We start from the raw sequence: 16,639 nt of genomic DNA on the forward strand, positions 1-16,639 counted from the left end.
AAATCTTTTGATAGTGCTTTTAAATCAGTAGAAGTTCACACTCTGGATTTGTCCATAGAAATTGCATTTACAAAGTTCCCTATCACAAAGGAACAATATTACTGTCCCAACAGCATGAAGGGGTATACCCAACAGGGTATGAAGGATACAAGACAAAGAACTACTTCGTCTGTGTCAGTCTCTGACATTTCTTACTTTCACAGAAATATTCTTTAACACACCTGAACAGGCACCATTAGAGTGGAGGAAGTTTCCTCTGTGAACTTTGATGGGTCCCACAAATGGGACATTTTGAAAGTCATTTTGAAACAATTTCAAGACCAAATGTTCTTCAGTTTAATTTGAATGTATAAGGAAATTATCTAGAAGCAAAAAAATTTTCATCTAGTTAGTCTTAAAAAATGCTTATTGGAATATATATTTCAATTATAATACCAACAGTTGTGTATATACTATCTGCTCAAGTTGGCTTCTGTTTCACAATTTCATTAAATGAAACTAAATTTTTTCTTGCAGAAGTTATATTCTGGTATCAAAACTACTTTTCTGTATTTTGTGGCACTAAATTATTGCATCTATTTTGTTGTCATTCTCCTCTCTTGTTTCTCCAGAGCTTTTTATGATCTTTTTCAAGTGTAATAAGTCTTACCTCTTCTCCACTCATATTTGCTGCTCTCAGAAAATGGGTTTTTTTGTCTATGTCAAATAGTCTTCTGTAACCATTATTTTAATATGCTTTTTTCTCCTTTTCCATTTTATACAACAGGGGCATTGTGTTAGCTGTTTCAGTAACTCCAAATGCCCTCCAGGGACAAAACCAAAGGTAATACATTTAAATCTTGCATGTAAGCTGTCTAATTTGTTCTTCTCTGTACTTCACACAAACAAACTAGAAAAATTTTCTTATCATAAATAAATTAAGAGGAAACCCTTGACACTGCTGCCACACTACTAAGTGATGCCATAAAGCCTCAAGGACAAAGCTGTTTCTGGACAAACAACCAGGAGCTGGTGATGGGAGATGCTTGTTGGTCTCACACAGCACCCACTGTAGCAAGTGCTTTGGTTAATATCAGAGAAGCCCCACCACTCTCATTAATGGTGCTTAACATGTCAGGAATCAAAGAGAAGGTGGGGGTGTCACATCTGCACCCTTCACACATCACATTTTGATTCAATGCACATCAGAAACTGTGATTTAAAGAGGAAAAAAACAAACCCCCACACAGCACTCATTTCCCTGTGTTTCCCCCTTCCCCTCTCTGTGCTGGCACACGTGGTGCCCAGGAAGGAATCAGCTGGTGCACATATGAGTCCTATGGGCTGCGGAGGGATGGTTGCCGTCGGAACTGCTCCATGGTCATCCACACAGCCAAGTGCTGCAAGGGCTACTTTGGACCAGACTGCCAAGGTAGGATTCCCACCTACACTGCTGGCCTGTAGCCTGCCCCAGTACAGCTGCATAGTGCCCAGCAGGCTGAACCAATAGAGCTGGGATAAGGGGCATGAGGGGAGACCAGCTGCAAGATGGGGGAAGTTGGTTGCAAGAGCCAAAGAATACAGAGACTGTTATTGCTCCAAATAATCTGATTTTACATTTACAGCAAGTTTTAAAGTCCACAGTAGTACCAAAGTGAACGCTATAGAGAGTAAAGGCTGTCCTGCTATAACCAAGCCTAGAGAGACCTAATTAGTCACCAGCTGAAACCCATTTATACACAGACAGACATGAGATTCACACATTTACACTGGTACACACCTGAGGCACAGTGCTTGATTGCTCAGCCACATGCAGGTGCACACACCAGCAGAATGAGCTCAGAAATTGTAGTTTTGAAGAGGTGTGAGACAATTTGAGAGGCTTTATCTCAGCTGTTAGTTAGCAGACACTAACAAACTGCTCCTTCAACCCCCAGCCCTGTAGGGGAACAGTACAGAGGCTCCCACCAGGACACACAGGGTCAGGGTGTAAGTAAGAATCTCTGTTGGCAGACAAGTCCAGTGACATATAGTCCTGCCAGCTTGCTCTGTCCCAGTTTCACAGACAGACACATAGAGATCCCATGTAATTTTGGCCAGGCCAGCCTGACCTGTGCTTTGGGCTCACCCATACAGCATGAAGGCACATAGATATGCACAAGCAAGGCTCGAAATTGGCAGGGTCTGTGGAGTGCCATTCACAGATGGGTCTGACTGAGCAAGCAACCAGATAACAGCATTCATGACCCAGGGCTAGAAGGGTCCTCAGCACCTTACTGATAGGAGTTGTAAAAGTGTGTCAAGGAATTTAGAGCAAGAGGCTTGCAGTAGTCATAGTGTCACAGCTGCTTTTACATGCCTCACCAGAGACGTGTTCAGAGGCATTTCCCTGCTCAGTTATTTTTACAGAACAGTAAACAACCAACAGTGACAATGAATAAACACTTGAGCTAAAGAGCCACTTTTTCTTTCTTTTTTTTTTTTTAAACCTTTCAGCTTGCCCTGGTGGCTCAGAGACCCCATGCAACAACCACGGCCTCTGCAATGACGGGTACACAGGGACAGGAAAGTGCCACTGCAACAGGGGCTTCAACGGGACTTCGTGTGAGCTGTGTTTGCCAGGCAGATACGGCTTCAACTGCAGACGTACGTTTCAGTTTCCTTTTCATATCAATGCCCACATCAAGCCCAAACTATTTCATCAGCAATGAGTTTCTAAGCAAGTCAAAAAATGCTTCCCACTTAACACCAACATTTTTCCTGGGTACCTCCTCACATGGAGAGATGGCACAAAGTCTCAGAAGGGAGGAGAAGGCAGGGGGTGCAGAGGCTGCGTAGCTGTCTCTGCACAGCACCTCCTATTCTTACATGGTACATAAGTAACAGGGAATAGAGGTAGAGCCTCCAGCAACAAGTGTTTTTAACTACAGCACACCCTTCTCCCCCATCCACATAAAGCTTAAGACTTTTTAAGCATTTTAGTAATGTGATTCCTCAAGGCCTGCAGGAGGCCAAGGCCATGCACTACTTCTGTAAAGAAGAAAAAGGTCACCAAGATGAAGGCAATTTGTGAAGAGAGACAGTCAAGCAACTGCTCATATAATCCCCTTCTCTGTGGTTTTAAATGTAAAGTAGGTGGAAGCAGGATCAATATCACCCTTTAGACTTCAATGTTTTCCTGACATAAAGCCTTCAGATAAGAAGCTGTAACACTAAACCTTCCACCCTAACCATGTACACCTGTACTTCTCCTGAGGCCCACAGGATGGGGAAGTTACAGGCTAGATACTCTTGGGGTGTATGCAAGAAAACAGCCTTGGACACCAATGTTCAGGATTACGCTTACCTACAATTTATCCAATTTATAGCACACCATAACAGAAACTGTAGGAGCTGTTAGTCTGAAACCCAAATTTTCTAAGAAAAAAAAGTTTTCTAGCCCCTTCTTTTTGATGTGTATTTATGACAGCCAGAAATTAAGTAACTAGGTGAAAAGAAATGAAGCCAGCAAGTGAACCTCCCTTTCAGCAGGACAGGTTTTCAAAAAATCAGTTCCACCAACCCCACATCGTTTTCTTCTTTAAACAACAATATTTCAGGAAGACAGATAAGGTAAGAAAGGATGCTACAGCATTACCTTATAAAGCAGAGAGCCATCAATAATTCCTTAAGAGGACTCAGCATATAAGTTATTGCAGGACCCAAAGAGTGGGGCAAAAAACATCACCTATAGATTAAATCACCCTCTCATGCCTCATTCTGCAGGGCACAAGGAGTAACATCCCATTATAAAAGGAATCCAAAAGCTTTTAGTCACAAAAATATCTAAAACCTTAAAAAAAAATTACAGGTAACTTGTCTATATTTTACAGCAAAGCTCACTAACCTCATATCTGGCTTCCTTACTCAGCTAGTCCTTCTCCCACACAGCGATCAAACCCTCTCCCTCTACACACCTTGGTTTTCTCTGGCTTCCTCACAATTACCAGCTGCTGCTCATTAGGACTGATCCATCTGGGTCTTCAGCTCAGCCATTAACTCCTTCCTGCCACAGTTCTTTGTGAAGTTTGCTACTCCACCAAAATGCAGATCAATACTCATTTTCAGAGGCACACTGAATTAATGCCAGTTCTAAAATCATAGGACCACAGGATAAATCAAATTGGAAGGGGTTTCAGAAGGTCTCTAGTCCAACCCTCTTCTCTAAACAGGGTCAGTCCTGAGCTCATGTTTTTCAGGATTTATCCTCTCAGGACTTGCAAACCTCCAAGGATGGAGAACGCTCAACCGCTCTGGAAAGTCTGGTCCTCTGTTGACTGACCTCATGGTGAAAAACCATGAAGTTAGACTCATCTAAATTATTGCTGGATAATACTGGGTCTAAACTGACAGTCTAGGTGATGTTTCTGTGGAGAAAGATCTTCCCCTTTCCCAATGGCAGCCCTGCATGTGATCTCTCTGTGTTTCTTTTCCAGCCTGTGAGTGCAAGAACAACGGGCAGTGTGATGAAGGATACTCAGGAACAGGACGATGTTTCTGTGAAACAGGATGGACTGGCCGGCTGTGTGAAACCAAGCTAGGTCTCTGCCTCCTCTCATCAGACTCTGTCACATGGAGCCATGGGTTGAAAGCCCTTGTAATTCAACAGAAGGTTTCCATAGATAAGGGAGAGAAAGAGTTAATAACATCAGGAGCCATCAAAGAACACTAAGGGACTCTGGACTGTGAACAAGTCCCTTCACCCCATTGTCTCCTCCTTTGTGATATGGGAATAGGAGTTCTTACCTCCCCTGTAGAGGTGCTTGAGAGAAGGTATCACCCCAGGGCTAAGCAGTCAAAAAAAAAAAAATATTCTTACAGATTTTCCAGTTAGCAAGACTGGTATGAGGCGTTCTCCCTCTGCATGAAAACAAGGGCATTGTGATACGAAGAGCTCTTTCATTCCAGCTGTTCTGCCTTCCCTACAGCTCTGCCGCCAGTGTGTTCCCCCAGCTGCTCCCCCAACGCTGTCTGCACAGAGAACAAGACGTGCCAGTGCAAGCCTCTGTATGACGGGGATGGGATCACATGCACAGGTGAGCTCCCCCTCCCACTCACAACAGGAAGGCAGGTTGTTCCCTCTGCCACATACACATGCATGCAGTTAATGTCCAGTATGAAATGTTGCCTGTTGAACCTAAAAAATTCCACACAGCAGCAAGTGAAACAAATTTAGAATATACAGAGATCAGGATTTTCTAAAGCATAAGGTCGATTTTGCCAGATTTTACTAACCAGGAGCTCGAGTGATAAGTGCACCTCAGTCAGGCGTGGAAGACAACACAGTTTTAAGCAGGGTTTCCCTGACAGCATTTAGAATTGGACTCCATGATCTTAGAAGTCTTTTCCAGTCTAAATGATTCTATGATTTTCTTTGATGACCTTAATCAAGGTAGTACCCTGGTAACACTGTTGCAGAAACAGTTGTTCTTTCTCAGCCAGGTATCTTGCATCTTCCAAAGTCAACCTGGCCAGAAGTCTGCAGGATGATGCTGCGTCTCTTAAATCAAGAACATCCTGACAAGGGCTTCAGAGACCTAAAGGATAGCCTTCACAGAAATTCAGTAACGTCCCAGGAAAAAGAAACAGTCCTTTTTTCCCCAGCAGAATTATTCCAGTACTTTAGTGTACCTTGAAAGAAACAGTGAAGGTTTTTCTTTATGAAGAACATGATCTTTAAAAGTAAACTTTACTCACTTGCTTTCTTTCTCCCATACAGCTGCAGAACTTTGCAAACAAAACAATGGTGGGTGTCACAAGGTGGCTGAATGCACACAAATTGGGGTGAAAGTCTTCTGCAACTGCCAAAAAGGATACAAGGGAGATGGGTTTACGTGCCTTCCAATAAATCCTTGCGCTGATGGGTTCAATGGAGGCTGCCATGAGCATGCCATTTGCACTGTCATAGGACCTGTAAGTTGAATGATTTCAGTCCCCAGCAGGGAGGTCTGAGGCATTTCTTCCTGGTGCCAGGAGAAGCCTTTCCTCTGGTTGGATCATGCTCTGTACCCCTTTAAGTCCCTGTTTTCCAAAACAACCTTTACTGAGCTCTAACCTACTTTCCATACCAGTTGAGTATCCTTTCAGCTGAAGGGTGAGAAATAGTTTGACATCTTTGCTCTGGGGAATGAGGTACCACAGAGGATGGGATATTTTGCATGCACAGTTTTTCTGTCCCACTCTTGGCTCACCCTACTGATATTCTTATTTGCAACAGGAGTTTGTTGGATTGAAACTAAATACAGTTTGGAAGCTAAATAAAGGGATAGTCAAGGGAATAATGTCACTTGCTGGACTCAAATAAAAAGCTTTGCAGCCACATGATAAAAATTCCACAGCCCACATGGTCAATGTGATTTAGGAAACTTGTGCTGGTGACTTGACCCAGCATTTGTCCTGGTGCTTTCAGGATCACCTGTCTGTTCCATTTCGGTGTCTTGCCTGAGCTGCCTTCCAGGAGTGATCTAGAAAAGTCTTGCCACTAATCCATTCCAGCTGTCAACCGTCACAACCCCTGGATGTCACCGATTCCTACTTGGTTTCATTTATTACTATCAGTGGGCCGTTAAATTTTTATCTTGCTTCCATACCCAGTCATTTAAATATAATTTTTATATATTTGCCATCCATTTTTGTAAATTATATGTCACATAACTCTGCAATGCATGTTATTAATTTTGTGAATGAAATTATGCTTTGGTGTTAATTCATCACAGCACCAAAGTACACGGGTAAACATTTTGGTTAGTTGCTAGGAGCAGGTCTCCTGTTTGTCTATTCCTGCTTATATCAAGTGAAATTCTTCCAGCAGTTCAGAATGTTGCTTGAAATACCGTTTTTATGTCAGCTAAGTACTTGGCTTGGCCTTTTTCATTCTCTGTCTGACCAGGACAAACGTAAGTGCGAATGTAAAAATAACTACATTGGTGATGGGCTGAACTGCACCGTGATGCAGCTTCCTCTTGACCGCTGCTTGCAAGACAACGGGCAGTGCCACCCCGATGCTGACTGTGCCGACCTCCATTTCCAAGGTGAGGATGGCACTCCATGCACACCATCATCCCTGAGCCACTGCACTGAGGCCAGTGGCCAGGATCTGTAAGCTCACTCAACCCTTTACTAATGTCCCCTTGAAACCATGAGAAGATTGCAGTTAGAAGGTGTGCTTACGTACCTTGCAATCCTAGATTTATGAAGCAAGATGTGAGGGCATTCCAGGTGGGAATGTTACCCCTAAGGAATCAATCTGTCCTAACTACATTTCACAAAATTCATGAGTATTTCCATGGGACAGCTGACTCTGCATCCAGACTTGGAAACCCCCTCAGGAAGAGCTGGTCCTTCTCTCTCTTTGCAGATACCACGGTTGGGGTTTTCCATCTGCGGTCCCCACAAGGGCAGTACAAAATGACTTATGAGAAGGCAAAGGAGGCCTGTGCCAACGAGTCAGCCACCATTGCTACATATACCCAGCTGCTGTACGCGCAGAAGGTGAGGCAGCCTCTCCGTGGGAGGAGATCCCCAGCATGAATTTAGCCACACACAAATGGAGAGGGAGGAGCAAGGGGGGCTGCTCTGTGCTAATAAGCTTCATTTTCCTTCCTTTTCTTCCCTCATGCCATGTTTGGCCAGGAGCACTTTTCAGGCTGTTTGTTGGTTTCGTGCCTGCTCACACAACACTGAAACCACTTGCAAAGTTCCTGTTTCCAGTGATACTGGGGTGAGAGGTAGAGTAAGACTTTCAGAGTATTTTCCTTGGGGGTTTAATACTTCTTAGAGATATGTGCGCCTCAGAATTATTTATTTCTTAATTTATTTCTTTCAAGTAAGTCTCTAGGAATCTTTTCCCCAAATGCTGTTAAGTTCGCAGACCCATTTCTGTATTATTTTCCTTGAGTATGTTATAGACAACACATGGCTGATGTCACTGGGATGAGCATCACAATTTGGATTTGCAAAACTTGTTTTAGAAGCCTCTTTCTGACCCCTTCACGCCTACAGAAGGAAGAAAGACACTCACCATTTAGAGACACCTTTAGCTAAATGTGAGGCTGTACCTCGGCCAGGACATACACGTCTTCCTGCTGCTCAAGGAGACTCAGATTGCAGCCAGAGCTGCAGGTTCCCTGTGCTCCATAGTCTAAATACTTCCCTTGAAGCAGCAAAGTTGGCAATGGGGCTGGCTCCAGAACTTCTGATGACTTACTTTCTGTGTTGAGCTGCTTTGTCAGTCCTTCCCACACTGGCAAAAGGTGGGCTGGCACATAGTGGAATTGCACATCACCTTTGGCTTTCACATCCACTCAGGGAAGTGCATTCAGGGAAGCTTTTCCAGGAAAGGATCTATTGGTCTGTACCGGGAGACACCAACTTTCAGAGGGGCTCCTCTGAAATGGAACCAGTTTCTGCAGCCCCTTAGCTCTGCACAGGGCAGGCTGCAGGACAGATGGATGAACAGAGACTACTCAGATGCACAGAAAGAGTGCTGGCAAGGCAGGTGCTGCCTGAGCACCCTGGGGGGATTGCTCATTTCATCCGAAGTTCTCCAGCCCCACCATCCAGCAACTCCCTGTTTTCTCCCCTTATGGCTGTGCCAACCACAGGCAAGGTACCACCTGTGCTCTGCTGGCTGGCTAGATGGGGAAAGAGTGGGCTACCCGACCGGCTTCTCCTCTCCAAACTGTGGTTCTGGGTACGTCGGCATCGTAGACTATGGGAAAAGAGTCAATCTGAGTGAAACCTGGGATGTTTTCTGCTACAGAGAGAAAGGTAAGAGGGTCCTTTGCCACATCCCTCTGGGCTAAATGGGAGCAGCAGCCCAGGTATTGGTTCCTTGCATCAGCTACAGGCTTCTAGATAACACTACAAGAGAATCTGATGCTTTTTGACTTTAAAAAAAAAAAAATGTTGCCTGCAAGTTGTTCCTCAGGCACAGGGCAGCCTAAAGCCTTCTCGGGAAGGGCATCTGCCCAAACAACTGTCCGTGTTCAAATCTTTCAGAGGTGAACTGCACCTGCAAGCCAGGCTACGTGGGGGACGGCTTCTCCTGCAATGGGAATTTGCTGCAAGTGCTGATGTCCTTCCCAACGCTGACAAACTTCCTGTCGGTACGGCCCGGGGCTGACACGCTGCTTAGGGGGGGGAGGGAAGCGAAGGGGAATTTGTGGGTTGTATCTCACTGTTTGCTTTACTAGCACAGCAAACACACGTAACCACAACACACTAGTAAAGCAAGGGGGTATGGTCTAAACCTGCACCATCAACATCAGAACTTAGTTACTATTTTTGTAATTGCTGGCTCCAAACAGTTTTCTGGTTTCTAAAATGTATTTGGAGTTAAAATGCTGGTGCAGCTTTAGCATAAAGGAGATTCTCTACACAAATGCTCCTGGCTTTTTAAGCATCACAAGGAGCACTGTGCTTTGGAACTTTATTGTATTGCTACTGGGAAAAGAAAAAATGTTAAAAGGGTCCTTTCCTTGCCAGTACTCAGAAAGGCATTATATGTACAACTGCAACTCAGTTTAAGATGTCCTCATCAAATCAGCAGCTAAAGCTGGATTTTGAATACAAACTTCCTTTGTAATGTCACTCCACATCTGCTTCATGGCTAATAAGAGAAAGTTCCTTTGTTATTTATATGGTCTCATCTTTTCCACTCTCCACTCAGGAGTGCACAATTGCTTTTAGTAAAGCTGGATTTTGTTTCTGCCTAGGACATCATGGCTTACTCCAACAGCTCTAGAAAGGGGAGAGAGTTCCTCCAGTACCTCACGGACCTGTCAGTGCATGCCACTCTCTTTGCTCCAAATGATAGTGGGTTAAAGGAAAATGAGGTTAGTGGTTTTTCCTTTTTTTTTCCTTCCTCATTTTAATAACACATTTTAAACAGCCATTATGGGTTTCTGTATCTCAGTGAAATTTAAGCTTAAAAAAAAAGTCTTAGTATGATATGACTTCTGTGTAACTCCATGTAATTTAAACTGTGCTCCTGAAAGAGGTGAATTCATTGTTTCCATTTCCCTTGCACGGATAGAAGTGCAAGGTTATCAAGTGTTTGAGTAAATACAGAGACTTTTCCATCAGGGAAACAAGTCTGTTCTGACTTATTAGTATTGAGCAGTATTTGAAGAAAGCAGCACATAGCTTTGGTATTTCCTACAAATACACTAAAAGCATCTGTTCCTAGCTTCATTTCTATGCTTATCCCTTCTATTCTTTCTTTCCTTCCTTCAATTAAATGTCGTCTCAATCGATTCACATGGGTTTATGCACTGGCTTACATCGTTAAGCTGTTTGGGATATCTCTGAGGCTCATCACTCCAGCTCATCATACAGAAGAGTAAAATCCTTTCTCCTGCAGGAATTCAGGTACTGCCTGCTGCAGGCAGCTGTCGGAGGCCAGCAGGGACCAAGGTCCCACTGTTCACATGCAGATTTCCCCATAGCTCCTATTGCTGCTGCACTTGCTGCAGCATTAACAGCAGAGAGAGGAAAAAGGTCACAGGCACTTAGCCTACCAGTAAATCCAGAGGATTAATGAGATCCATTAACGCTCCTTGTATTTTGCCCTCATTTGCAGACACTTTCAGGGAGAGACATCGAGTATCATTTATCTAATGCCAGGATAGTGTTTTATGAGGACTTGACCAATGGAACCACTCTTCTAACTCATCTAGGGAAAAAACTCCTCATTACAAACACCAGGGGCCAGGAACATCAAGCCCCCACCACTGAACAGGTACCATTGTAATAAATTTCCTGTCCTCCTGCTTTTCCCCCTGCTCATGCTATACCCTGTAATCGGTTAGCACACTGCTCTGGAGAGCAATTTGATAAGGTTAGAGTGGGCAGCAATGAGAGACTGAATTCAGAAGGCTCCTTCCTGCCCAGAGACTGTGGGATAACAACTGGCAAACTGCAAATCTACAACTTTGCAAACAGCCAATCTCTGACCTGCAAAACTCAAAGGAAGCTGTTCAAGTGACCTGCAGGAATGGCAGGATGGGGATACAGGCTTGATTCAACCCTTCCTTCAGCCTGGCAGGATTATGGGAAATGGCTGTGTGATAGGTGAAGAGATGAGAGCAGCAATATATAATTAAAGGTAGGTGTTGGCATTTGTAAAGTTTCTTAGTAACTTTTTGGGAGAGGCAGGAGACTCCAACACAGCCTTGCTCAGAGCAAAAGCAGACGAAAGAGTGGTTTGCCTTTTTATTACTATTTTGGTGGGGTTTAAATATGAAAATTTATATTCTTTTTGCAAATGGAAAGTATTTTTTGAATTAGGGGAATGCATCTTTCAAAAACACCCCCAGCTTCTCATTTGTTATTGAGAAAACACTCACTGCTCAAGTGTTCAAATGACCCCTGTGGCAGCAACCCCTTCAAACCAGGTCTGGGACTCTGATGTGGGTGATGCTGCATAGATCAATACAAAAATAAAAAGCTCTGCAGGTGTGGGCTTGCAATTAAAACGTGCTCTAGAGAATGGTGCCTAACATACCAACTGGGGCCAAGGGCAGATTTTCATGGACACCAACAATGAAGAAATACGTACTGCAGGAAGAGGTGCACAAATGATTCATCTGTTGTCTTTGCTGCCTTCCTCCTCCCCCTTTCAGAGGAAACTCCTTTGGCACAAGAATTACCACTTATATTTTTAAAACCACCTTATACTGCAAACCCAGTAATTGCATTAATAAAGTATATCCTTCAGAGAGATCAGGTACACCAGTACAAGGCTTACCTGTATCACTCAGTAGCACGCCAGGAGCATTTTTGGGTGACTTTGATCTATGAGCTAAGAGACATCTTCCATTTAAAGAAAAAAAAAGGCAAAAAACCCCAAAACCACAAACAAATAAAAAGAAACCCCACAACCAGCTTTCTTCAAAAGCTGCCAAGGGAAGACTTTGAGGTTAGAAATCTGTTGATTTGCCTCCTTTGTGGAGGACCTGAGCAAGTCCTCAGTTCACCCACCTGCAGTAAAGCTCAGTTGGGTGCCAGGGTGGCAAGGAGAAGTGGCAGCCAAGCACCCCTACCCCAGCACACACGGTTGGAGCCCACAAATCTTTCACCAGGACCCTGGCAGAGCAGCACAGAGTTGAGGGAGAGGAAGGACACAAGGTGACTCCCAGTGTTTTGCATTGACACCACACTGAGCCCTTCCTCCCTGGGCACAGAAAGTTGCTGTATGCTTCAGCAGCAGTGTACTGTCTCATGCCAGGGGCAAGAGCAGGCAGCAGCTTCTGGTTCTGCCCACTGAGGAGAAACCACTGTGCCAGCATGCAACTGAAAGCACAGCTTGTAATAGTGCAGATGCCCATGAATCTACCCTCCTAAAACACAAATGCAGGCTGGAGAGACTCAGGACCAGCCTGAAACAGTCAAAGACTCCCATTATCAGCAGAATTTAGAGAAGTGTTGGCTTGGCAGCAACTGATCCCATCCAGATAACCTGCCAAATGGGGGCACCAAATAAAACATGGGCAGTGATTCCCTATCAGGGCTGACCCAGCTCTCTTGAGTCTGCAAACAAGTGACAGCCTCAGCCCAGAAAGCAACTGCCTGGTACTTGGGACTAACAGAGCTCCTAGGCAGAGCTTGGCACTTGCACAAGCACCACAACAAAACACTTTACTTAGAGAAGAGAAAAAGCAAGGGGGGTTGGGGGAGTGGGAAGGAGAGATGAATGCCTGAAGGCAATATGCAGGTAATGATGATGGCTACTTCATGCACAGGAGAACCATGACCAGCCCAGGGCCATCCCAGGCTGATGTCCAGGGAGGCAGCAGTCTAAGCCCCCATGTGTTTTTTCTCTCATGGGTGTCAGTAACTGAGGTGGGGAAGTAGACAATGTTTATTTCAGTCCCAAAGGGAGAAGCGTCAAAGCTCAGCTCTCATTCCTCTTTTTCCTGTCAGAGCGAGATCCGATATGTGGACAGAAGCGCTATCGTTGAGTGGGATATAATTGCTTCCAATGGAATAATCCACATCATTTCAGAACCTCTAAAAGCTCCACCAGAACCTGTAAGTACATACTGATTTAGTTTTTTGATGTGATGGGAGGTGCTGTGGCTTATATCATCCTAAACTCATTGCTGAACTTCATATATTCCCAGTTTCCCTGTCATATATGCAGTTCTCAGCTTAAAAGGTTACTTTCAAAGAGAACTGGAAATTGAAAACAAGGTGCCAGTGAAGCTTATTCAAAATGTTTCCAGCTGAATAATTTCTTCCCACATTTATAAATTTATTTTCTTTGTATAAAATAACAGAGCTCATGTATGTAATGGAGATTTCATAAAGCTCCATTTTAGTTCTTCCAAAGAGATCTTTCAAGCTTCTAAGGAACATTGTTTACTCTTGCCCTGGTGTTCTTTCCTATCAAAAACAACATGGTGTTTTGAAAACAGATATATTTTTTTGCCTGCATGAATTTCTGCAAAGGTTCCAGTTATCCAGCCATCTCCTTGGTCCACAAGGTTAATCCTATTGACACCCTATTTCTCACCTTCATTTTGTTCTGAGCAACCCTTTCTCCTTTATAAACCAGCTTTTTATGTGCAGGCATATTGCTAGAAGTCCAGTAATATGCCTGCACAGTCTCAGTTCACAAAAACCTCTTGCAGCCTACAATTCTCAGAAGCAGGAAACGACACACTTGGGTAATAGTATAAATTAATGCCTGCAAATGATTCAAAATAACAGGCAATTTCTGTCAGTCTACAGCATCATGATATTACACTCATTATAATACCTTTCACATGCTAGAGGGCAACTAAACCTTTTCTAATATTTAGCTGTCCAGCTGCACCATATAAATTGTTTTCTTAAAAAAACAAAAAAACAAACAAACAAACCCAAACAAACAAACAAACACACACACAAAAAAAAAGACAGCATATCTATTAGGACAACAATATGATTATTTTTGTCAGGGTAAGTTTAATAATTTTTTTCCTAAGTACGAGGCCACAGAGTTAAGGCATTGTATGAAAAGCAATACAAACCTCTTAACTGTTTCCGGACCCTCCTCATCTCCAGAATGTCAGCAAAGAGCACAATGCTTTGGGGAGACTGCAGTTTGAGTGGCTGTATGCCCTGGGGCCCCTAAAGCTTACCATGACCCCTAAACTATCAGTCACCTTCATGATACCTGTCTGTCAGGCCACATAACTGCAGAAGGCAAACCAAGTCAGAGTCTAGAAGCATTTCTTCCCTTCAGATTAAATCCAAATCATGTGAGAATTTTTTTCAGTCCTTCACCTACATATTTATTAAAATATTTATAAAAATGATATACAGTTATATGGATTGGTACTTTACTTACTTAACTGAAGAATGATTTCAGGATAAAGGCTTTGCATGTGTTGGGGCAAAAGGACCTAGAGAAAGCAGGTGCTGGGCTACTGGCAGAGCCAAGACCAGCCCTACAACCCCTCTGCACAGGCTACAGTCCCTCTGACCAGTGATGAGACGGGCCTAGGTCTCAGATGCGGTTTGGTTTGAGCCCTGGTAAGCAGGGCTTAGAGGATAGTATGGCTACTGATAGTTGGCAATAACCATCACTTCCCCAGTGTACAAAGCAGTGGGGAGTGAGCCTGAACGCATGCAAAGCCCTCTAGAGTTTGTAGGACACGTTTACAAAACTACTCAGGCAAATCTGGTACCCGTTTCTCTCCCTCAAGCCAGGAAGGTTTAAGTCTTATTGTAGCCCCTGTTGCTCCTTTGAAAAACTTGACCAGAAAAGATGCCTCAGGCATTCTTCAAAACTTTCAACTTTAAAACCATAAAGAAGATGAAGGTGTACTGGAGGCCATGTCCAGTACCCCCCAAAAAAATCTGCCTGAAAGGAGGTTGTACCAAGGTGGAGGCCTGTCTCTCTTCCCGAGTTAACAGGACAAGAGGAAATGACCTAAAGTTGCATCAGGGGAGCTTTAGTCTGAATATCATGAAAAATTTCTTCATGAAAAGGGTTGTCAAACATTGGAACAGGCTGCCAGGAAAGTGGTAGAGTCACCACCCCTGGAAGGCTTTAAGATGTGTAGATGTGGCGCTTCGGGACCTGGTTTAGTGGTGGTCTTGGCAGTGCTGGGTGAATGGTTGGACTCGATGACCTGTTTCAACCTAAACAGTTAATGATTCTATCAAAAAGCCACTTCAACTGTCTCTAGGAAACATGTACCACGAATTCAAGCACAACAGCAGCTCAGGTTCAGAGCATATCTCCAAGGAACACTACATGTGTTTGGCTGTTGGAAGGTGACCAGTGCCCACCCACAGCTCATTCACCCTCCTGCTTGCTTCCAGGTTCCTCTCCATGCCAGTACCGGGACAGGAATATTCTTTGGCATCTGCCTAGTTACTGGAATTGTGGCTCTTATTGGATATTCTTACCTCAGGTTCAGGAAGAGAAACACAAGCTTCCAGCACTTCAAGGTAGGTGGCAGACAGGAACACAAAGCAGGGGGGGCTTCTCCAGACCCACTGCACCTCCCAAATTCACAACCTCCAGTTTCTCTGTGTATTTTGTTAAGACAGAAATACTCCCCATCACTTCCCACTTGAACTGTTCAGATTGAGACAGAGAAAGTGGGGAAGGCTCCCACACTGGTCTTGGGCACAAGCTTACATTTGCCCTCAGACATCTCCACCCAGGGTGCCCAATGGGCTCCTGCATGCATGGAAACTTCCTGCAGGTAATTGCAACCACTGAAAGTTCACCTCCCCCTCCTCTGTGGCATAGCTAATCATTCTGTTGCTCTGGAGGTTGAAATGTTTGATAGGAAAAAGGCCAGATTCAAAAGACAAGCAAATTTAAATGACTGCAGGATTGAAGAGTGCAGGTTTTTATATTGATGTGCTCTCATGTTTGATTTCTCTTAACTAACTTTACTATCTCACGTCACATGATGATGTGAAACCAGCCAGCAACAGCCAAGCTACTCAGAGATGAGGGATGACAAAAAAAGTTATAGAATACACAAGAATTCAAAAGAAAGTCCACCTTTAATAAACAGAAATTCCTTCCTGTTCTAGGCCCTGCATATAATAGGAATCATCTTCTAAAAACAAAGCACAGGACCTGAGAGCCAGGGGAAATGCCTGGTTTTTTATATAGTTGCAATGAGAGCACTCGGGACCAATCAGGTACTTTTTACCCCAGGCACAAGGTCAGGGCCACGCTTCCTCTCCTATTCTTTGCTGAGGCTTAAAAATAAGAAGGGAGAGGAAAATCAGTGTTAGGTGTCCTGAGTAATACAATAACAATACAAAACATAGTTTATGCTCAGAGATAGTGAGTTAGATGATACAGCCAGTTCAGTCACAACACTGCATCAGCTGGTAGTGAAGCTTAAGTGCCCCACTTAATGCACTGGAAGGAGGATGAATTTTAAGCAGGCTTATGTGCTTTTGTGTAGTCAAAAGATGAGACTGACACATCATCACTGGACAAGTCACAGCCTTCAAATATCACCAACCCCTCATATGAAAGTTCTTCTGCACTGACTCCACCAGAACCTACTTATGATCTTTTCTCAGTAAGTGTTCATTTTGTTTTGAGAAACTATGAATATAAGGTTAAGAGGGAATGACTTCATGAAAGGAAAATGTC

General features: G+C 43.9%; 1 protein-coding gene across 4 annotated transcripts in view; it reads left to right on the forward strand.

Moving 5' to 3' along the window:
• STAB2 (stabilin 2) overlaps nt 1–16,639 on the forward strand; it is an 85,031-nt gene that overhangs the window by 66,448 nt on the left and 1,944 nt on the right. For 2 of the 4 annotated variants that reach the window (XM_027656874.1, XM_027656879.1), the window contains 15 exons: nt 767–823; nt 1,288–1,411; nt 2,476–2,625; nt 4,455–4,559; nt 4,947–5,054; nt 5,738–5,931; nt 6,908–7,049; nt 7,376–7,509; nt 8,622–8,787; nt 9,019–9,125; nt 9,735–9,854; nt 10,601–10,759; nt 12,943–13,050; nt 15,334–15,462; nt 16,446–16,565. In XM_027656874.1, coding sequence (XP_027512675.1) covers nt 767–823; nt 1,288–1,411; nt 2,476–2,625; nt 4,455–4,559; nt 4,947–5,054; nt 5,738–5,931; nt 6,908–7,049; nt 7,376–7,509; nt 8,622–8,787; nt 9,019–9,125; nt 9,735–9,854; nt 10,601–10,759; nt 12,943–13,050; nt 15,334–15,462; nt 16,446–16,565 — 1,923 coding nt within the window. Of the gene's footprint in view, nt 1–766; nt 824–1,287; nt 1,412–2,475; nt 2,626–4,454; nt 4,560–4,946; nt 5,058–5,737; nt 5,932–6,907; nt 7,050–7,375; nt 7,510–8,621; nt 8,788–9,018; nt 9,126–9,734; nt 9,855–10,600; nt 10,760–12,942; nt 13,051–15,333; nt 15,463–16,445; nt 16,566–16,639 lie in introns of those variants that run through there. The other 2 variants (XM_027656888.1, XM_027656898.1) reach the window with 2 other exon arrangements.

This window comes from Corapipo altera, unplaced genomic scaffold, assembly GCF_003945725.1.
Source record: "Corapipo altera isolate COAL_440 unplaced genomic scaffold, ASM394572v1 1, whole genome shotgun sequence".
NCBI classification, from domain to species: Eukaryota; Metazoa; Chordata; class Aves; order Passeriformes; family Pipridae; genus Corapipo; species Corapipo altera.